Below are 22,802 nucleotides of genomic sequence, written 5' to 3'. Positions count from 1 at the left end.
ACATTGAACTACTGTATGCTGCCGATAAATCATTTGGAGAACTCCGATGCCTGCAGAAATTAACAGAGGAACATGTTAATATAGCAAAAAGAAAAAAAATGCGCGTGAAAACAGCGGCGCAAATTTTCTGCCACAGCGTAACGAGCCCGAGGAGTACTACCGCAGGCAGGCCGACAAATAATTCCGTTCTTCCTTATAATCGACAATTGGTTTGATTCTATGAATTGTAGCTCTCTTCATGTGCCAAATGGAAAAGTCTTTAAAGGGCCCGTGAAAAGAAATTCATGTTATCATCAGCTGTGGCAAAAGCACTCCAACTTTTAAAAAGTGTCAAATTTATAGCTTAAAAAAAGAAGGAAATAGAATACGTGTACTTGAATTGTTTGTACCATCAATAAAAAAATTTCATTAAAACGATTGAAGGTATGCAAGAACTATGGAAAATTTTGTCCCAAAAAAATTTTTTTGATTTCATGCTTGCGAGAAATTTCAACCAGGATCCAGTCGAAAATTTCTTCGGGAACATCAAGAGTAAATTTTGAAGGAGCATTCAAAGGCTTGTTGCTTAATAATTATTACACGCCCCATTCAGTGCGATCTAATTGTGCAGAAGATAAAAACAATTGCCTGCAAATCTTAGACTTTTTTCTCAAAGAAAATCAACTGATAGAAGCTGACATTCCCGAAGAAAGTAAAATTCAGGGGGGACAAGGGGCATACGTTTGCAGCTGGGTCCAGTCAAAGTGTTTGAAATTTATCATTAAAAGTTGCAAAACATGCAAAAGATGTGTTAGGGCACAATGAAACAAACAACAGCTACATACAATCAAAAGAATATTTAAAAAATATGAAGTGGTTAAATTATCCATCGCTCGAGTTAGATCAATGTTTTAAGGAAATACAAAGTGTGAAAGTGTATGTGTGACACATTTATTAAAACTGTTCCAAAGTGTGTAATTTCCCTTCAAACTTTTAACACATAAAGAGGCTCTCAAAAAAAATTTGAAGAAATGACACTGAATGTCTGAATATACAGTTGGTGCAGGTCAATCAACCGAATATTATGTGATGTAAATAAGTGATGATGAAATGAAATCTTTCGCCCAAGAATATTTCAACAAACAGAAACATTTTAAGAAATAAATATTTCGTTTTTGTTAGTAGTCTTTTATTTAATTAATTGTATCATGTAGGTAAATAAATATTTTTTGTCAGTTTATGGGTATTGAAGTAAAGCAGTTACAAATATTGTAATACAACCAATATGAGTTACTCTACTGTCGAACTTTAATATTGATTAAACTAATAAGAACTAGGTACAAGTACTACTATGGTCTAGATTATATTATAATATATTCCTATATAATCTATACCATTGTAGTACTTGTACCTAATTCTCTACCTTTTATAGTGCATAGCCTATGTGTTGGTACACACACAACATATATATAGTTAGTTTTTGATATCGATAAGAGATGGCGTTGCATGGTCACAATGACGTATAGATTAAGATATGACCAAAAAAGCTGTAAGATGGCTCTCTATTCCCAGTATATATTATTTCTCTATGCACATACGCCACGCGGCAGATCCCAGCGACGAATGAGATGCCCTACACGCACAGCTATGAATTCGCGTTAATCAGAAAAATAGAGCAATTATTCGAAAACGCATGCGTAAATTTTACGCAGACTATCTTTCTAGGGTTAAAAGATTTAAGGTTTCGTTATTCTTAATAAGCAAGGTTTGACAGTTTTTGTTTTTTCTTGTATTAACGCGTCCGTTGCGAAGTCACCCTAATAATAAAAATGTGTTTATTCATTTTAAGTATATATGCACTACACTACTATGTGTAAGATTTGGGAACCCTTTTAAGTACAAAATACCTGGTGTCAGGGTTCCCAGTTCTTCCATAACAAACTTAATTATACATTCCTTAAAATATATTTATATATAATTTAATTACATCTTTTATTTTTGTTTTTGAACATACTAGGTCTCAGAAAAAGCTCTAACACTGCGTAAGGTGTATTTATAAGCCCTATGTTGCTCCGTTCCAATTGATTTATTAGCCACTCCCCTTATGTTTATGCAATATGTCAATACGGACTGAACAAGTGCTATGTAAATTCTTGTAAGTATTACATACGATGTAATGTGTCACAAAATTTTATAAATGTATGTTAATTTCCTTAATATACCAGTCATGGACTCTATATGGGGATACCATGATAGTCGCTCGTCTATATGAATGCCTAAATATTTGTTAGAGCTAACATTTGTTATTGGAGGACACGAGCAGTTACTGTCTCTTTGCATATCACAGTTAAGTATTTTAAAATCTTTAGGTGGGTGATCAAGTTTTAGAATACTTAATAGTCAAAAATCATTTATTCATATAGGTAACACAATGTACACTTATGAACGTCAATAAAAAAGAAATATACATTGCCAGTTCTCAAATCAAGGGCGTAGAACGGAAGAGAAGAACTGGCAATAAACTCTCCGCCACTCTTTTTAATAGCAAAGATTTTTTTGCATTAACATATATTAAAAATAATGTTGGACCTATTATGCTTCCTTGCGGAACCCCATAGGTGATATTTTTTTGATATATTCGTAATTATTTTATTTCTTATAAGGATTTTTAAATCTTATTCATTAATTTATCAATAACTACATTTGGATCCTCGCAAAGTAAGAGATTATTTAGATTTTTATTACCGCTTTATCAAAATCTGTATAGGTTTTTAGTTTTTTTGCCTCTACTGCGTTATGCAGATTTAGTTTCTGTAAACTTAAAAATACCATAAGATGATCTGAAATAGATTTTATTACATATACAGCTACTTTTGCCAGAATTTTTTTATTTTGTTGTTTTATCATAACATGGTCAAGACAGTTATTATTTCTAGTTGGGAGAGATGTCCCGGCAGTTTAGTCTGTTATTTCGGTAACTGTTGTCGACATTGTAAATGTACGGTTCCTGGGTCAACGGGATGCTTTAAATAATAGAGATTTATTGATTTACTCTATATTTACCACTCGCGTGTTACAATAGAATATGAGCGAAATAATGACGTGCTAATTGATATGTACCGAATGAATACAATTTAACAGTCAAAGAGAGTGCCTACGTCTGGCTATGCTCTCGGGGTGTAACTCCCATGATTTAGTTAATCGCTATGAACGAATAACTGTATGTAGAAGAGAGTGTCTGCGTCGGGCTATACTCTCGGGACTTAACTCCGACGATTTGGGAAATCGTCACGCTTATAAGTGATCGAAATGTACATCCATGGCACGTACAAACATAGGAATTTGTGATGCTTGTAAATGAGCAAGAATGTACGAACCTTGGCACGTACATAGGGATCATCACGCTTATAAACTAAGAAAGCCTGAGTGAGCAAAATGTACAGCCTTGGCTCGTACAGTAAATTAGATTTATATCATCGGTGATGACTATATTTTTCTTGTTCTTTACATGATCCAAGTGCAGACGAAGCGATTAAAGAAATGTGTCTGAGTTCGTAATAGAAGGAGAAATATGAAATGATACCTCGATTTGTATACAAGATGCATTTTCTAAGATTATTCCTGATATAGGCCACTACGCCATCATTCTGAGGAAACTGATTCGTAGTATAATATGAAGAATATTGGCCAAGTTGAGGAATAAGCGTTGTATTATTCAATCTGCATTCAGTTAATATCATGACATCTACCTCAATTTCCAAATTGCTCAAGGTTAGTTGTAGATTGTCGAAGTTCGTATAAAGGAAAGGATGCTATATAAAAGTCATTCTTTGCGATCGGGTTTTTATTGTAAAAAACGGTGTACAGCGTCGAGAACCCTCAAGAAATTCGTACAACGTAGTTCAATAATATTTTATTAATATTGTGTTTTTATAATTGATAAAAGCTATCACACGTCACAATAAAACAATCATCGTGCATCCGCTTTCGCGAGCACGGAACGGCGCGTCGCTCTCAGCTGCCCAAACTAATTCGCGCGGCCGTCGGCCGCTAGGTGTAGTCGTTGAAGTCGTCGATGGCGACGCGGCGCTGCGCGTGCGCCGAGTGCGGCGAGGCATGATACGGCGGCGGCGCGCGAGCGGCTTGTGCGCGACGCTCGGCCTCGACGCGCGCTCGGAGGCGTTTGATGAGCCGCAGCCGCTCTAGGCAGTTGGAGGCGTAAGGCGGCGCGCCGGGCCTCTCCAGCGACTGCGAGATCTGCGACGCCAGAGCGCAGTGCAGCGCCTGCTGGCGGGCCAGCGCCGCCGCGTTGGCGTCCGACAGCACGGCGGGCGCCAGGTGCGCCAGGAACTTGCTGCGGATGCGCTCGCTCTTGGTCTTGACGAGCACCCGGCTCAGCCCACCCTCGGCCGGCTCCACCACCACCACGCACAGGTTGAACTGGCCCTTGATCGTCAGGATGTCGAACTCGCGGCCCGAGTCGTTGTACACGATGGACACGTAGTCGTTGCCGACGTACTTGCGCTTCTCGTTGCAGGTGGGGTCGCCCGGAGCCAGCGGCATGGCCGTCGCCACGTGGTACTGCACCTGCAGCAGGTCGTCGCTCCACACGTACGTGTAGCGGCCGTCGCGTCCGCCGCCTTCCACGCTCAGGAACAGCCCGTCGCCGGCGCCCGCCAGCGGCACCAGAGCGCCCAGGCCGCGCACGAACTCCGAGTAGCGCACGCTGCCGTACTCGTTTCGCAGGATGGCCACCTCGTCGTCCGCCTGACCGGGCCCCACGTACAGCACTCCCACCTGCGCGATCAAATTCCGTGAGACGCGGCGGGAACGGAGCGCGGCCCGGCCGGAGGCCCGCTCACCTTGTACGTCTCTATAGGCGGCACCAGGTCAATGTTCTTCAGCGTGCGCTCGTGCTGCGCGCCGCTCACGCGCAGCGGCCGCTCGCACGCGGCCCCCAGCGGCGTTGGCGCCTCGCCCGGCACGGCCGGCGACAGGGGCCGAGTGCTCATGTTGTGGTACAGCTGCAGGAACACGAAGGACGGCGAAACGCTGCCCGCCGCCGCCGCCGCGCCTCCACTCGTGGCTCCATCCCTGCGCAGAGTTCGAATCAACGGCCGGAATCGAACCTGTGCAAAGTGCGAACGTAGGGCGAGGGGGAGACTTACCGTCCGGGCCGATACCTGGCGCGGTCGGTGGGGCTCATGACGGAGATGGTGTTAGACCGCTTGGAGCGCGCCAGCGGAGGGAGCTCGTCGGCCGCCAGCGGGACCGTGCTGTCGCTGCTCGTCTGCAAAGCAACGTAGCCGTGAGAGACGCGGGACGTGGGACGTCGGGGCCGTTCCTAACGGCCGGCCGGGGTACCTTTTGCAGGTGGTGGGGCGCGGCTTCGGCGTCCCCGGGGTCGGAGTTGTAGGTGACGAGGTGGGGGTGCAGCCGCGGCGGCTGGGGGGAGGTGCCGCTCTCTTCGGGGATGGCCTCGCACGACACGCGCAGGTCGCTCTTTTTCGCCTTCTTCGACGCCAGCGACGTCGCGGCGGTCCTGCGGGAATTTGGAGATTAGCCCTCGAGCGCGAGGCAAATGGTGGCGACCTGTCTACGGGGGTGGACTAAAGTGGCGTACGTGGGCTCGCAGACCGGCAGCGGAATCATCTCGTCATCGGGCGCGCCGCCACTCTCCGGAGCGTCGTCTACGGCAGCGGGGCCGGGAGGCTCGCGGAGGCCTATCTTCCACGAGGACGACATCTCGGGCGAGGAGTTGGAGCGTCGCACCGGGTGTCGACTCTTACCCTGCCGCGAAAGACAAAGGGACGTCAGTCGGTGTCGGGGCGTCGCGGGGCTCCCTCGGGATCCGTGGACTGACCTCGGGGACGACGAGCAGCATATCGTCGTCGTCGGTGGGCATGCGCTGCGGCGAACTCGGGATATTGATGGGCTGCGTGCCCAAAGTGCGCTGCGACGGCGGTGCCGGAGGCTGCGCCTGGCGCCGGTCTCCGGCCACCACGGAGTCCGAGCTGAAATTCGGGCGAACTCTTTGGCTCTTCGACATAAGAGAGAAGACGGACGTGGCGGCAAAACGTAGAATGTCGCGAGCGGTTACCTCGACTTGTGCAGATCCGCCGCCTGGGGCCTTCGGCTCGTCTGCGACTCATCCGCCACCTGAAACGAGTTCGGCCGTCGGTTATGATTATTATTCGTGAGGACGCGGACGCGCGACCGGAACGACATCGACCGGTGGCGACAGCAGCGCCAGTACGTCATGAAGCGGCCAGTCGTGCAGCTGCGGGGCGCTGACGTGGTTCTGCATGCGCAGCAGCCAGGCCACGTCGCCGGTGGGCGATCGCACGTGCAGCTGGGCCCAACGCGCACAGCGGCAGCCGCACGCTCCGCCCTCCGGCGCGCGGCGGCCTTCGCTCTCCGGCCCCGCCGCCTCCTTCGATATTCTGTCGAGTCGCCGCGTGAACTGCTCGATCGCGTCGGCCAGGAGGTCCGTCGATCTGTTGTCCGACGACACCTGTCTGCAACGACGGACGAAGACGACGGTCAGACGTCACTACGCGCGGCGAAGGGACGTCCGTAGGCGGGTCTCACCGTTCGACGTCGGCGCCGTCGTCGTCGGGCGGGTCGACGAGGGTCGGCCGGGAGGCATCGGCGGGTCGGCAGAGGGTGGCGCAACGCTCGCACAGGCCGCGTCGTGCTGCCACCTGCGTACAGCCCGACGTGGTGACGGTGAGCAGCTTGTGCCCGACCAGCCACGTGGTGGCCTGACCGCCCCGCAGCAGAAACTCCGCCGCTTCGCTCCTGCGAATGCGCACATCAGGTCCACGGGATCAAAAGGCTAACCTAGTTTTCATTTAAATAACCCACTTTATTTTCCGATTTCTCCGTAGACGTACATTTATGTTGTTAGTGAGATTTAATTAAATATATAAATAAATGAATAACTTATGAAAATAAAGTTCAGAGTTTCGGACAGGGGTCGACATAATCTAGTCCAATTTTAACCGACAAGTCACAAGTCACACTTTCCTCCTGTCATATCCTGCATCGGAATACCAGGCCCATGCGACTATATAGCATAAATTCGGCTCCACACGCAGTACTGCTCTCACCTCTGGGTGAGAGCTCCTCTCGGGTTTAACTCCTGTCCTATAAAAATAACAGTAAACTGGCGATCCCAAGGCCGTCGTACAGCGCACGCGCCTTAAATAAAAAAAAATTAAACTTGTCTAATTCTACAGCTAAACCATTCTCGATTCCACTTGAACTTTTTTTTATCACTGAAGTCTGAAAATGCCCACGTTGCACTCTGTCGGCTAATTAGTCTAGTTCCCAATTGGGAAGCTTTCTTAAAGCGTTGAGCATACGGTTATTGTGTTTGTTAAAATATCTCAATTGTAAAGAAATTTCAACCTTAAACAACATTTTTTCTGTGGCCTCCCTTTGCGTACCGTTTCAGTAGTTGTTCCAATTTTACCACTCTATTCTTTTTTTTAAAATTATCAGTCAAGAAATGAACAGTACGTCTCTTATAGACCACAAGTCCTGAGTCATCTTTTAATATACGCGACATAGTTCTAGGTGCAATCTTCATCTCCCGAGATAATTTCTTCGACATGATTTCTTCGAATTCTTTCCCTTGCTGCTTTGACCACCCTTTTCGTACGATTACTGCTACTTAAATATATATTATAATTACTTAAATATTTTACTAATACCAAGCATAGTTTTAAAAATGGCATTTGGCTCCATTCCTACTTAGTGCAATGCAATCACAGCGATTCAATTCTCTTTATCACACTCCATTTTAATATCGCAAAATATTGTACCGGTTTGGCTTGAAACGTTTTCAGTCATATAAAAATGACAGATTCCAAATTCTAAGTGCGGAAAGCCCGTCATTGCCAGGAGTCCCGACAAATGTCTACAGGTTGACAGTCGGAACAAGTTGTAATGACAGTTCCGCTCGTGTACTAAACAACTATTTTTAATACAGTTGCGAAAAAATGAAGCAATTTAATAAAACTATTTCCTTTTTTTCGTAGCGACCCTTTTACTTTTCCGGTAAAATGTTCTCCGAAGCATTTTGTGCAGTTATACTGAGTTCCGGTGGTGTTAATTCAAATAAAATGTCGTCGAAATTACTCATTTTGTGCAACAAACAACTAAACTAGCAAAGAACACTTTTGGAAAATGGCGCCAACCGTAAAAGAATATAAGCAGGGATTTTTTGTTTTCTTCACCCATTCTGGGTAGGCAAAGAGAACTATGCCCATACAGCCAAATTTCAGTAGATTTTTTTTATTGATATGAAATGAAATTTACTGAGATGAAATGAAATGAAACCTAACTCATTGAATCAAATCATTAAATCTGATATTGAAAAAAATTAGTAGCTTCATTTTAGAAATATTTGCATGAATCATAAAAACTTCTATAATTTATTTTAGTAAAAACTTAGTGCTAGGTTTTTTCTTTTTAATAGACATTGTTTTGACAGTTGAAAGAGAACCCACATCCCGAACGCTATACGTCCCTGTAATACGCCACTTTTTGAGAAACTGTATTAAAAACAAATATTTGTCCTCTATCAGCAGGAGGCATGGTAAAAATACAAATATGCAAGTACATAGTCGAAATTTAGGGAGAGACAATCCGACGCAGATTATGTAACGGTACTTTATATTTATTTGAGGAGGGGGGGGGAGATGTCAAGAAATAATTATATTTCTTAGATTATTAATTATCTATTTTGTGTTGACAGATATGTTATTTAATTTTGCTTGTTAGTTAGTTTACTTAATGACAATAGCCACTGCTCGGTCCAATCAAAAATATCATCTAAACCACTCTTTATAGCTCGAGGTTGGGAGAGTGGATTTACAAACAAATTCGTGTCGTCGGCAAAGAGAGAATGTGAAATCTGTAGTGAGTTCAGCAGATCAGCGATATACATAATCGAGCTACGAACGAAAGAATGCTGGTCACTCACCTGTGCGGCTTGACGCTGCAGGGCGTGAAGGTGTAGCGCGCCAGCAGGTCCACGCACGTCTCTGTGAGCTCGACGTGGAAGGCAGCGGGAGCGCTGGATCCTGTCGCTCTCTCCGTCCTTCCGGCCAGAGGCCGCGGCGTCGCACGCGAGCCCAGGCTGGAGCTGCGCTGGCGGTTGGACGAGTCCTCGTTGGTAGGCTCGGGGGCGTGGCCCCTCTGCAGCCGCTCCTCGAAGGGCACGATGACGTAGTTGTGCAGGCCGTGAATGATGAAACGCACGAAGTTGCGGCGGTACGAGAGGCGACACTTGAGGAACCAGGCGGCGATCACGTGGTGCGCGAGGGACACCACGTAGTGGTTGTAGCGCGACGGGTTCGTGTACGGCAGCAGGATCGCGAACACCGACATGTACTGGTCTTCCACGAACGAGGCGAAGGCGCTGGGAAGCCGCGTCAGCGTCGACAAGAACTCAAGCATGGGGCTCGCGATGGCCGCCGTATCCGAGATCTTGGACAGGTCCAGCAGCACCTCGGGCAGCATCCGCACCATCGTCTCGCGCATCTCCAGCGCGAAGAGCGTCAGCGCCGCGATGTACGGCTGCGGCGCGCGCAGCGCCATACCGTGTTTCAGGAGGCACCGCACGACCCGCTGCTGGGTGTGCGGCTCCAGAAAGGCGTTGTAGGGCGCCATGGCGGCCAGCGCCGGCAGCGCCGCCGCATGCAGTTCCGACACCGACACCGCACCGCCGCCCGCCTCCGATACCTGCGGCGCGAAGCGGGTCAGTCGCGAGGGAGCTCGAGGGAGGGAGGCGACCGGGAGCGACGGATCCTACCACGGAGCAGAGGGTCGAAGCCAGCAGGTCGATGTCTTGCGCGCGGCGGCCGAGCGCGAGGGCGCGCGCCTGCAGCAGGTGCGGCAGCGCGCGCAGCACGTGCGCCGTCACGCGCCAATCGGCCTCTCGCGACACGGCCGCCACGAGCACGCGAGCCGCGCGGCCCGCGGGAAAGGCACAGGCGCCGGCCGCGGCCTGCGTCGGTTCCCGCGGGGGAGCGCCGCGGGCGGCTGGCGGCTCGGCCACCAGGTAGGGCGAGCAGACCGGCCGCAGACGCAGGGCCGCCGGGCCCCACACGGCCGCGCCCGCCGCGTCGTAGCAGAAGCCGACCCAGTGGAAAGAGTTGGTCCGCAGCGCGAAGAGCATGTCGAGGATGGCGCGACGCAACTCCGGGTGGTGCAGGTAGACCGCGGGACGGCGGTAGTGCAGGTCCAGGTGGTCCAGCAGCACGAGCAGCGCTCGGGCGGCCGGCGCGGCGGGCGCCCGCGGCAGCCGCTCGTGTAGCACTCCGGCGAGGCCGGCCCGCGCCGCCGCCGCGTCACTCGTGTCCGCGTCCGCCGGGATGGACACATCCGACACGTACATTTCGAACGGCCGGTTCAGGATCTGGCGAACGGCTTTCGAAATGATTTCGGAAGAAACGAACGCGCGGTCCCGTCGGAACGTTGGAGGTACCTTCTCGAGCTGGTCGACGAGGTCGATGCAGGCGTCGGGCGAGCAGAGCGCGGCCAGGTCGGGCAGGGCCCGGGCGGAGGCCGCGCGGAGGGCGCACTCGGCGTCCCCGGCGCACAGTCCGGCCAGCGCGCAACCCACGCGCTCGGCGATCTCCTCGCGCGCCGAGCACCGCGTGCGGCGGATGTAGGCCAGCAACGTCTGCAGCGCGTGCAGGCGGACGGCCAGGCGCGGCTCCCGGCGCACGTAGCGATCGGCCAGGGCGAGCGCCGCCGTCGCCGAGTGGCCGTCGAGGGCGGCGCCACGCGCCGAGATGAGGCGCACGACGGAGGCTTCGGGTCGCTCGTGGCCGCAGAGATCCAACAGATCCAGCAGCCGCTCGGGGTCGCCGCGAAACTGACCCGCCTCCTGGAGCTCCTCGACGGACGAGATGAGCGCGTGCAACCGCGAGTGGACCAGGTCGTTCGGCGGCTCGAAGCTCCCTGCGCCGAAATTCGACGTTCACTCCCGGGTTCGACGAGATCGCTTAAAACTATATGAAAAATAGTAAATAGTCACGGTCGAGGTCGACGACGTCCTGCACGATGTCGAGCAGCAGGTCCCAGGCCAGAGAGTGCAGGTCAGCGTGCGCCCGCGCCACCAGCGTGTGCAGGGCCACCAGCAGCTCGTACGCGAGCACGGCGTGGCGCAAGCGGAGCGTCCGGCGCAACGCGGGCAGCACGGCCGCCGGCGACACCTGCAGCGTGGGCACACGACGCCCGCCCCACAGCGCCGAGCTGAGGAAGAATACGGCGCCGCGCGCCACGCCGGCCTCCTCCGCGCCCGCCGCCGCCGTGAGCTCGCCGAGCGCCGCGTAGCCCACGTCACCCCCGACGACGTGACGCATGAGTCGCCAGCTGTGCTGGCAGTAGTGCTCATGGTTGACGGTGCGGCACAGCGCCGAGACTAGCGACGGCAGGGCGCCGCGCGGCAGCAGCGAGTAGCTCAGCACGGCCTCGAGCAGCGCCAGACACGCCAGTACAGGCGGAGCGTCGGGGGCGTGCGCCGCAAGCCGACACGCGCGCTCCACCAGCGCGTGCACATCAGCCTCCTCCAGGTACACGGCATTGAACTTCACTACGTTCGTGGCAAGGGACACCAGCGCCGGCAGCTGCGCCCTGACTTCGCCAGCAGACTCGTCCGCCGTCTCGCCCAGCCACTGCACCAGCAGTGGCCCGATCTATTTCCACATTTAACACATCGCATAAAACGCGCATTTTATCCCTGATATCAGGATATGATATGTTATAGACACAACCCGCAGCTGAGACAGGAAAACTGTGATATTGCAGGCACAGTACATGTACATAATGTGCTGTGTTTGGATTGCAATATACACCATTTGTTTTTTGATACTGTATAAAGGGAAAAGTTTCTATGTACACCTGCAATATAAGCAGACTGGCATCTATGAAGTCTGGAATATTACAAAAGCCACATTTGTGGTAACTGAAAGACACTTTTATGCTACTACTACCTTTTTATACAAGAACCTATTCTCTACTTTCTGTGTGCCATGTTTTTCTACTCTACAGAAAAAATATCTTCTGACTGGCTTTCCAAAAATATACTAGCCCTTTCGTAGATAAATTCATGATTAGCAGTGTTCAAAAACATACAAGAATCCTTGTGGCTGCATTTCCTGAAGTGCTACTTCAGCCATAGAATACAGAAGGTTAATTCAAGAGCTTAATTAATATCTCACATATTATTATTAGTAAATAAGCCTTAAATACCTGTTCCTCCAAGCACTTGATGTCCTTGCCAGAGTTTGTGAGTGCATGTAACAGCTTAAATCTTAGTGCGAAGTCCTGCGGACGGCAGTGTGGTGGCGCCTCACGCAAATAGCGAAACAGCACCGAGCGCATCAGAAGTAAATCGGGCTGTCCCTCTGCTATGCAGCAAAGCAAACCCAATACAGCTTGCCGTGGTTCCACATTTACATCCTCAAGCAAATCCCTAGTACTAGCCCAAATTTTTTCTACTTCACCCTGCAAATGGTTATTAAATTACTATTTTATGTGCCCAGTAAACAGTAGCTACTAAAGGGATGGATCTTGGCTCTTCAGAATCAAACCTATTACACACACTATTATAATCATACATTACTTAACCCATACCAGACCTACTACATTTATTGTAAATGTATTATTATAATAAGTAATTTCAATTTACTAATAATCATTAAGCAACTGTCTTATAATGTACTCACTTTTTATTATCATTTTTTATCATTTTTTATTATTTATTACAACGATAAGTGGTAATTATATATTAACTTAGTGAATAGTTAATAAGCTTAAAAAAATTATTGCCAAAAAATGATGAACAATGGTATGTACCTCTTGTATACGAGTGTGCAAAGCCTTTTCTCCGAGTTCTTTAAAGGCACGAAGCCGACGGTGCAAAGGTGTTTCAGGTCCTAGCTCACGTCGCAACTCCGGTGTTATTGCCAGCTCGTGATGACTGCCTGCGGAAGCTGACCCGCATAGTATTATATTTACAACATGCTTTATTTATTTAGAATTTATTGGGATCAATTACTTACCCGAACCACCTTTCTTAAAGAACCCCTTAAACTTATCTTGAAGGGTCTTAGTGTCTCGGTCTCTTGAAGTCATACTGAGAAAATAGTGAACTTTCCACCGGACGGCGGACCAGTATATCCTAAGCCGTTAGTATAGCGACTACCTATGCGTATGTTGGAAATAAAAATACACATTTGATTTAAATGATACCAATACCGCTTCGCTTTTATATTAATAAATAACAAAACTCCTTAATTTTCTAATTAAGAATATTTCATTAAACATTCTCCTCCCTGCTGAGGGCTGCCGTCAACCACGAAATTTTGAAGTTTTTATTTTTTTTAACAGCTGTTATCTACAATCTGACAATGACAGATGACAATACGTGATAGCGCGATACTGATGAATTATGCCCGGCGCTTGAGACAAAATTATTATTCTCAAGTCGTGACGCACTACGTCGTCACCATGGCTATCAGCCGTAAGTATCCTTATCAAAGGAAGGCCTATTTATTACCTATAGATACAGTACCCACATAACTAGAATATATCTATTTTATTATTTAACAATGCTCAGCCAATACGTGGGCATAGTTAAATTTTTTTGCTTTGTGACATAATGGACTAACGAAAAATCTTTATTCATATTTTGAATTAAATTTCCGTTTTGGAGTATCGGACTGGGGTAGACTAAATTTAGTCCAATTTAACCCCAAGAAGACACAAGTCTGCTCGTTTTCCGCTAAAAAAAACTCCCTTTGTTGCTACTTACCTCTTTCAAGGCTCTCTTCTTAAAGCCCCAGCTAACATCGGAATACTGGGCGTTGACATATCGAATCACGTTCAGTTTCGAGGTCTTTTGGTAGGGACGGCTAAATTAGCCTCGAAAGAGCTTGGTGTGCTCAGCAAGGTGAAACGGTACTTCACTTCGGGCCACCGCTTGCAACTCTATAAAGCGTAAATTCGGCCCCACATGGAATACTGTTCTCACCTCTGGGCGGGAGCTCCCAAGTACCATCTCCTTCCACTTGACCGTATTCAACGAAGAGCTATTCGAATCGTCGACGACCAATCACTTTCCGTGCGACTTGTTCCCTTGACGTTGCAAAGAGATGTTGGGTCTCTCTGCATCTTCTACCGCATTTACCATGGGGAGTGTTCAGAAGAGTTGTTCAGTCTAATACCTGCAGCTGAGTTTCACTATCGGTTACACGTTCTACGACTGAGCGCTTTTTAATGCAGTTTTTGCCACGCACCACCACTTTGTGGAACCAGCTGCCCACTGAAGTATTTCCGAACCAATTCGACTTAGGATCCTTCAAGAAAAGAGTACCAATTCTTGAAAGGCCGGCAAGCACTTGCGAGCCTTCTGGCAATGCGAGTGTCCATGAGCAGCGGTATCACTTAACATCAAGTGAGTCTCCTGCCCGTTTGCCTCCTATTACACAAAAACAAACGTTAATTTGATACAACAAATATTGGTAAATGTACTGTTAAGTTTCATAGTAAATTAAATCAAGATATCGCACAATAATGAAGTTTTAATAAAACAGTATGCATACATTGGTCCGTTACGTCAATATATTCAAGTAGCTGTAATTCTAAAACTTTGTGGTTATTACTATATAATATAACCTAAATCTTATAGTAGAAGCACTAATCTTTGATTATGATACAAAATAATACATTAAATCCTTTTTAGATCCATAGACTTTGAATTCAAAGAAGTGGTAAATGATCTTGATAAATACCTATGAAATACATGAAATAAAATAATCACACATTATTATTTATATAACTGTTCATACCCCATTTCTGAGAGATCTTAAAAATTACTGGTGTGATATCGTATCTGTCACCTGGCAGCAGTGGCAAAATGTCTATAAATACTAAATCTTAGTTTATGCTTAGTGTACACTAAGCAAAGTCTAAGTGCGCTCTATAGATCTTGCCCTTAAGAGTTGTTGGTTGGGTTGACATAACAAAATTTTACAAAGTGGACTAAACTTTCCAAATTTCTCATTAATTTTTTAGGAGTTAAACATTAAGTATAATGGATGTATGTCAAGGGAGATTATTTATATTCACTTTATGTTAACCACTCATAACATGATTTTATCCTAAGCGTCTAAAGTGAGAAATGATATGACCTTGGCTCATACAATTATAATTTATCACTGCCATATATTGAAATGTAAATTAAGGTGCAGAGAAAGAACTCACAAATAATTATCAACTTATTTACACTAAAATGGTAATACAGGGACAGGTCAGGGTAAACAGAGGTTAATAGTAATAATTAGGGTTGCTTTCAGTTAATAGTAATAAAAAAACATTTGTATGTTAAATTTTTTAATAGCTTAGCCTATGTCACATCACTTCACTTCTTTGACTTGTAGACCTGTAACAAATGATACGAGTTTTATATATTATTTAAAATTAATATTTCTATATTAAGTAAATAATAAAGTTGATAATTATGTCATAATAGTGACCAAGCCTAAGTAATTTGACTCGGTTATTGCATCAACTTGCAACCTATGGGAGGTTATATAGGTGTAGATCTACTGCTTAGTAAATTGATGAATAATAATCTACCTGGAGGTAGGCTCTGCTTCAGCTTCTCTGCTTTCTCCTTGTCTGTGATGACCAGTGTGTATAGAAACCGGGAGCATCTAACCTTGAATTTTACATTCTCTGGATTTTTCTTTATCTTCACAGCTTTAACAAGTCATTTAACCATATTAAAATACAAAATTTAGATTGTTAAAGTTATAAAATATTTTTTTATTTGCTTTTTGCAAATTAGTTGGCTTTATTTCTGTGTTCAAGTAATTAGGGTTTGAGGAACATATAATGATTTTATGGCCATTTTATGGCCTGGTCATGTTAAATTATCAATAAAAAAGACAAAGAAATTGCCATTTTATAAAATATGCATCTTCCAAGCTCCTTATCATTCCTATACAGTATAAACCCTTAAAATGAAACTTAAGGGAATCTCAAAGCAAAATATACTGGTGAAAGATGTTACAGAGATTAGGAGAATTATGCTCAGACATAATAAAATATTAGGGAAACAATTTGTAGTTCTGCAGATGACCTCAATTTTTTATTTATTTATATCTCAAAGCTACTATCAATCCCCAAATCAAGGGCATAGCAGGCACAAAACAATAAAAAAGCAAAGTTATTAAATTAATCAAAAGCATACATCACTTCAAACAATATTCCATCCAGTTTCATTTCTATATCAATATGTATTAAAAAAGGTAGCTGGTATGTTAAATCCAAAGATATTACAGCAATCATATTTTGAAACATATATATTGTTTGCGGCCACTTAGAGTCGAAATAGTAAAATGCTACCGACTTTAGTAATTAAAAAGATTTTTTTCTTTTATGTATGTATAATTGTAGGTGAAGATATAAGAATCAATATTATTCAGAGAACATTCATTTTTATAAGCCTCCAGATTTTGTCTGTAAAGTGGTAGGTAATTTCCAAAAAGGAAAAATCCAATTTGGAAATTAATACAAACTTCATGTAAAAAGTCTATCAGTATTAATGAAAAAGATGGATGGGATCAGAGATGCTAAATTGATTTATATGAAAAAGACAATGGTAAGAAATAAAGCAACTAAGCTACTTAAACCAAGAATTGATATCAAAATAGAAAAGTTTATCAATACTGATACTGGAAAAGACTGGACCGATTATGATGGTGAAATATTGCAGAGCAAATCCAATCATCAATAATAATAATCTACTAAATCAGGCAAAGAAAAAAGATATTATCATGAGGAATGGGAAGATAATTATTCTGAAAAAATTATAAACAGTGATGGTGAAGTGGCACTCATCAATAAATGTGTGACTATTTGAAGAGGAGGATGGAATTACATTTTAGTCCAGCAGCTAAGTCCTTCTCCCATCATATCAAGCTGTATCAAATGTCAAATTTTATTGATAATTAAGAATAGAGTAATTTGTTTGTTTGTGCCCTCTCAAAAATATTATGGATTATGCCTTTAACATAATTTAATCTGTTACTCCTAAAATAATACATACAGCCAGACAAATGAAGACTTTGAATAATAAAAGGAAAACATGTATTTCTATTTACAACCTATATTAGAATTATAATGAAAGCAATAATTTTCAGCCTTTAATGTGTCTTAGTATTATTATTATTATTTATTATCAACACTCATGACAGTTAAAGTTGCAAGATACTAATCAAACTTACATTTAGCATCTTTCCTGCGTGCTTTTAGGAGAAAATCCTTGATGTCCTTAATTTCTCGTGGCTGAAATAGATGAAAAATTATAGCTTTAATGTGTAATTAATGGGAAAATAACTGGAATATACGATTGTACACAATTTCACTATCCAGAATATACATATAAAATAAAAGCAGGCTATGAAATATTAAACACATTACATAGATCCAAATGATACTCAGCAATATTATAAAATTTAATAGGCGTTTAAAAGTCTGACATACCATGATGATCAAGTGAGCAGCCGGCTGAAAAATAAATAAAAATCTTCACTAAACCAAATACCCAATTAATATTACAGGTAATATCTGAACTATGAATCACAATTGTTGAATTTAATATTTAGATTATTTTAGATTTTAAAATAAAAACCACTTAATCCAATATTTCCGTACCTGTCAAAACACAAAAAGAGAACTAAAGAATTTTGTATTGTTTATGTCAAATCAACTATTGTCAATTGTTAGCAGTACTGACTAAGCGAGTGACACATGACAACTGAAGCACGCTGAGAACCAAATCCAATATGTTTTTGACATACGCCAGATATTCTTATCACTGTATTGACTCTGAATCGGATAATAACTAAAGCGTAGAAACCGTGAACAACGTAATAAAGGATGCCTAGTTAGTTTCTTCGAAGAGAAGCGTTTGACAAAAAACGCGGAAATTTGTTTTTTTTTTGGGTTAATTTGGACTAGATTTAGTCGATCCCAGTCTGAAACTCCAAGTAGCAGAGTTTATGCTTCAGACACAAGTTTTTTCCGGTACTGATCGACAAATGCCCAAGAAATACCTGCAGCATGTTATTGATATGCAGAAGAAAAAGGGCCAGGAATATGACATAAGTGGGCCTCCAGCGTCACGGGTTTAAGGTTGGATCATCCTCCATCGATGACAACCTTAATGCAATCACAACCACATGCCCCAGAAACGGGCCTTAAATAATGGGTTTCACTTACTTTCACTTTCAATTTATTCCTGTCGTTTAAACTAAAAAGTAAATAAAAAACGCCTCACAAGACTTTGAATAAAGAAATTAGAATAATTCAATAAAACACAAATTTACAGTTTTAAATAAAATATTTGCTTATTATATGAAAACAATTATTTTGCGATTTTGAAGACAATTTTAAAATCTAATGAAATTATAGAAATTCACTCTTCAGTCAAACACAGACTAAGGAAAGACGTATGAGAGAATTTAAAGTTAAGTTTTCATACCACATAAAAATGGCAACTAACAGTCCGCAGATGACAATGACAGTTGCAAATAAATAAACCCGAAATAGAATAACCATCTATTGGGAAATGGCAATAGCATGAAATGAAGCTTGCTTGTTGAACTTGCATCTTAATTAGTTTTTAATCGGCAGCTTGTGGCTCCTCGCTAGATCAATCCTAAATTCAAAATTCGACCATGGCATGGCATAGCATTCTTCAAAAGAGCCAAAAAATATAAAACAATAGAGATATTAGGCGGTACTTTTAAGATTTTCCATAAAAGACAGTAGGCAGCAGGTGCGATATGACTATAGAGGCCGAACAGGAAGTGATCGAGCATCAGGTGCGAGGCAGCATAAAAGGTACGCTGCGCTAGGTGTATACGATGGCTGGCCGACAACGGGTACGCAGCAGCGCGCGGCTTAGCGGATCGATGGGTGTCACCGCAGTGACTTCATCTGGTACCGTTGAAGATGAACGCTTAGCTGCGGCTCGTACGGCGGCGGCTCTGTTGCGTAGGGCAAGAGCGGCTCAAGCTGCTGAACGCGCTCGGGAAGTGGAAGACAGTCCACTGGTGCTCCGTGAAAAGTGCCGACAGCTTGCGAAGGCCCTGCAAGAAGCTAAGCATCTAGTGGTATGTATACAAGCAGTAGATCATAGTCTCAAAGTCCCTCTGGGTACCACTTAAAGTATAGAATTGGGTACCTTCATCATAATTAAATGCACATGTATTTAATAAGTTATCCTTTTTACATATAACTATATACATAAAGTTGCTAAAGGCCTAAAATGTGTAGCATATTAGTTCAATTATGACTAAAAACCATTTTGATGTTTAAATATAACTTAAGATAATTATGCAGCACATATAAACATCAGTGTAATCATGTGTTTGGAATGCTAATTAAGCTAAATGTGGAATAAAAGACAATTTTTTCTTGTAATACATTTATGGAATTTGAGATATGAATTTTAATATGGCAAAATTGTTTTTAAAATATAGTATAAACAAATAAATTAGGATGACTAATTGAGACTAACTTATTTAATATCTTCTTACGTTTTTAGTATGCAATACTTTCAATAATATTAAATTAATTTTGATACTTGTCACTCACATTTCCCCTGTTTTGGCAGAAATCAGTCCTTCCAATCATTCCCCATGTGTGTATTTCTTCATAAATTGGACATAAAAGTTCAGTTCACAATTTAACACCACTTTTACATCATTTAATTCACAATCTATTATAAAATCTAGATCATGACTGCTATAGAAGTATAAGCTTGTGCTCAATACACTAGGACACAACTCAATTAAAAGTCAAGGGCATGCATTGCACAGTTTGAACGGCCTCAACAGAAATAAAATTTGCTGGTGTGTTAATTTTATTGTATTCACGTAATATTTTATGTAGGGCGGAGTGAGCGCATACTAATGAAACATACGCACAATGCTTGTGGTTTATTGACAACTGTGCAAAACATTATAAGGGAAATTACAATGTCAATTCAAATGAATAATAACTGATGATTACCTAGATCAATAAGACAACAAGGAATACAAAAATTTCAACAAATAAATCAAATATGCAATTTAAAGTATTTCTTCTTTGCAAGTGTTATTTTCATATATGCCAGTTTTTCGTGTTTAAATCATGTTTGTCGCTCAGGTGTACACGGGGGCCGGCATCAGCACGGCCGCCGACATCCCCGACTACCGCGGGCCGAGCGGCGTCTGGACGCGGCTGCGGCGTGGCGAGTCCGTGGCGCGGGTGGACGTGGCTCGCGCTCAGCCCACGTTCACGCACATGGCGCTGACGGCGCTGTGGCGTCGCGGCTTGTTAAAGTTCGTCGTCTCGCAGAACTGCGACGGCCTGCACCTGCGCGCCGGTCTCCCGCGCCGCGCGCTGGCCGAGTTGCACGGTGACATGTTCGCCGAGCGCTGTCCCGCCTGCCGCCGCGTTTATCTGCGCGCCTTCGACACCACCGAGAGGACCGCTCGTCACGCGCACTCGACCCGCCGCCTCTGCCACCGCTGCGGCCGCGAGCTGCGAGACACCATTGTGCACTTCGGCGAGCGCGGCCGCGCCGCCTGGCCGCTCAACTGGGCCGGCGCTTTACGGCACGCCAACGCCGCCGACGTCGTGCTGTGCCTCGGCTCCAGCCTAAAGGTGCTGCGTCGCTACCCGCGCCTCTGGCGGATGCACCGCGCGCCTAACGCCCGTCCCGCGCTCTACATCGTCAACCTGCAGTGGACGCCCAAGGACTCGGCGGCGGCGCTCAAGATAAACGCGCGGTGCGACGCCGTCATGGCCGCCGTCGCGCGCCGGCTGCGACTGAACGTGCCGCTCTACGACTCCCGCGCCGACCCGCTGCTGGCGCACGCCGAACCGCTCGCGCCGCCCGAGTCGCACACCACGCGCCGTCCGCCGCTGACGCCTCCCCCGCCGCCGCTCCGCCGCCATTACTCTCCGTCGCCTCCGTCGTCGGCCGCCGATTCGGACGAAGAGCTGCCGCTGTGCAAGCTGGCGAGTCGGCTGCGAGGCGCCCGCTCGCCCGCCTTGCGCTCGTTCCGGGTGACTCTCCGCTCGGGCGACGCGACCATCCTGCTGCGCTCGGAACACGCGCCCGCCGAGCCGCCGCCCCCGGAGCCGCCTCCGTCGCGCCGCGAGCTCGGACTCCGCGTCGGAGGGGACGACGGCGACGAACTCGATTCGAAGCTGCGGGATCTCCTCTTTGAGCCCAAAGCGGAGTGGGACGTGGCGGCGGCGGCCTTCATCGAGCGCGCGATGCTCGTATGCCGCGCGCGCCTTTACCCCGGCCTACACACTATCATCGCGCCGTCATCGCCCGCGCCGCCGCCGCCGACTGCCGAGTGCGACTGGTGCGCGCGCCGTTACGCGGCTCGACGCTGCCTGTGGTACGGGCCGCCGCGGCTGACGCCCCCGGAGCGGCGCGCGTGGCGACGCGACCGCGGCGAGCGCTTCCTGTGCGCGTGCTGCGGCGAGGACGGCGGCGCGGCGAGCGCGACCGACGCGGACGGCGGCGGCTGGTACGGAAAGGGCTACCGCAAGGGCCGGCGGCGGCGTCGGTAGCGACCGCCATGGTCGCGGCCGCGCCGAAGCCGCGACAAGTCTTCGAGCTAAAATTTTCCGAGGATTATCGAATGACACGAGAATGAAGATAATTTTGTGTATTTTTCTATTTTGAGTGAGTGATGTTTTATGGATAATTATTTGACGAAGAAATGAGGAAAGATACTCATTTTCGATTTGCATCTGATTTTTGTAATGCGAGTATTCAACTTGTGACAGCCTAACACACGAGAACAAAATATTATTAAGGAATAAATAAAGACGACAGAAGGTTTTATGTGGATTGTTTTCTTTTGTAATTTCCTTTCGACCCGACGTGCGCTGCGTAAACGACTACGAGAGTGATGCAAGAGGTCTTACACGTTTTGTTACCGTTCAACGAAAACACCGAAAACTAATCCGGACAGTAGCAATTAAAACGTTCCCCATGATTGTATTCCACGGGACACATCGCTAGCCTTATCGAAGCGCGATATCGCAACATCCTTTCCGAGACCGGATCCGGGCCTCGCAACTCGCCAGTGCTCGGCTGACCGTCGGCGGTGATACTGTGAATAGCTTTCGTGAAGTCCGGTAATGCTTCGCTGGAGGCGATGGCGTGTCGCCGCAGCGCTGGCGTTCGTCCTGGCTGCGTTCGGCTTGCGCGTACCTCTCGAAGCCCAACTCGACGCACATTTTCCGGACGCGACGCCGAGATCGCTGGCGCACTTTCTCTCCGACTTCACTAACTACCCGCGTCTCTACCGGCACATCGGCGCCTGGCAACTGGAGCGCGAGGCGTCCAACTACACCACTTGGACCTATGCGGTGCGCTACGAGTGCGGCTCGCGTTGCGACGGCGTCGTCGAGTTGAGCGCGCACGACGAGCGGGCGCCGCTAGTTCATTGCTTGGTGCTGAACGACGAGAGGTGCACTCGTCTGCCACTGCTACCGCTGAGGTGGTGCGTGGCGCTGGAAGTGCGCAGCGAGGTGACGGCGGGAGGGGCGCGAGGCGGCGCCTTGTTGCGCGAGAGAGCGCGCTTGTGGTGCGGCGTGTTTCACCTGTTGGTCGGCGAAGCCTGCGCGCCGGTCGCGCTGCGCGATATACATTTGCGCGCTTTACGTACTCTAACCAGCTTTACTAATATACAAACAAATAAAAATTAATAAAATAAAAT

General features: G+C 46.2%; 3 protein-coding genes across 5 annotated transcripts; 1 reads left to right on the top strand and 2 right to left on the bottom strand.

Annotated features, from left to right (window-relative positions):
* Positions 1-3,808: 3,808 nt before the first annotated feature.
* LOC123711648 (tuberin) lies at positions 3,809-13,559 on the bottom strand. 2 transcript variants are annotated; one of them, XM_045664305.1, is made up of 16 exons: positions 13,062-13,559; positions 12,856-12,983; positions 12,250-12,504; positions 11,033-11,693; positions 10,478-10,956; positions 9,803-10,408; positions 8,972-9,732; positions 6,571-6,780; positions 6,212-6,497; positions 6,080-6,138; positions 5,843-5,993; positions 5,603-5,769; positions 5,344-5,521; positions 5,148-5,269; positions 4,842-5,073; positions 3,809-4,776 (listed from the first exon to the last, which is right to left on the bottom strand). In XM_045664305.1, exons 1-16 carry the CDS (start codon positions 13,132-13,134, stop codon positions 4,030-4,032), a joined length of 5,115 nt encoding a protein of 1,704 aa, XP_045520261.1. In that variant the 5' UTR covers positions 13,135-13,559; the 3' UTR covers positions 3,809-4,029. The 2 variants fall into 2 exon arrangements, with proteins under 2 accessions (XP_045520261.1, XP_045520260.1); XM_045664304.1 differs by having other exon boundaries at positions 12,856-12,992; positions 13,062-13,558.
* A 1,821-nt stretch (positions 13,560-15,380) lies between these two features.
* Positions 15,381-17,843, bottom strand: LOC123711709 (60S ribosomal protein L38). 2 transcript variants are annotated; one of them, XM_045664425.1, is made up of 5 exons: positions 17,722-17,843; positions 17,551-17,574; positions 17,292-17,352; positions 15,640-15,762; positions 15,381-15,442 (listed from the first exon to the last, which is right to left on the bottom strand). In XM_045664425.1, exons 2-5 carry the CDS (start codon positions 17,551-17,553, stop codon positions 15,417-15,419), a joined length of 213 nt encoding a protein of 70 aa, XP_045520381.1. In that variant the 5' UTR covers positions 17,554-17,574; positions 17,722-17,843; the 3' UTR covers positions 15,381-15,416. The 2 variants fall into 2 exon arrangements, with proteins under 2 accessions (XP_045520381.1, XP_045520380.1); XM_045664424.1 differs by lacking the exon at positions 17,722-17,843 and having other exon boundaries at positions 17,551-17,715.
* Positions 17,844-18,935: 1,092 nt separating this feature from the next.
* On the top strand, positions 18,936-21,922 carry LOC123711708 (NAD-dependent protein deacetylase sirtuin-7). Its single transcript, XM_045664423.1, has 2 exons — positions 18,936-19,184; positions 20,221-21,922. Exons 1-2 carry the CDS (start codon positions 18,936-18,938, stop codon positions 21,643-21,645), a joined length of 1,674 nt encoding a protein of 557 aa, XP_045520379.1. The 3' UTR covers positions 21,646-21,922.
* Positions 21,923-22,802: the final 880 nt, after the last annotated feature.

Source organism: Pieris brassicae, chromosome 7 (assembly GCF_905147105.1).
Source record: "Pieris brassicae chromosome 7, ilPieBrab1.1, whole genome shotgun sequence".
Classification (NCBI taxonomy): Eukaryota; Metazoa; Arthropoda; class Insecta; order Lepidoptera; family Pieridae; genus Pieris; species Pieris brassicae.
This window is presented reverse-complemented; position numbering and strand designations above follow the sequence as displayed.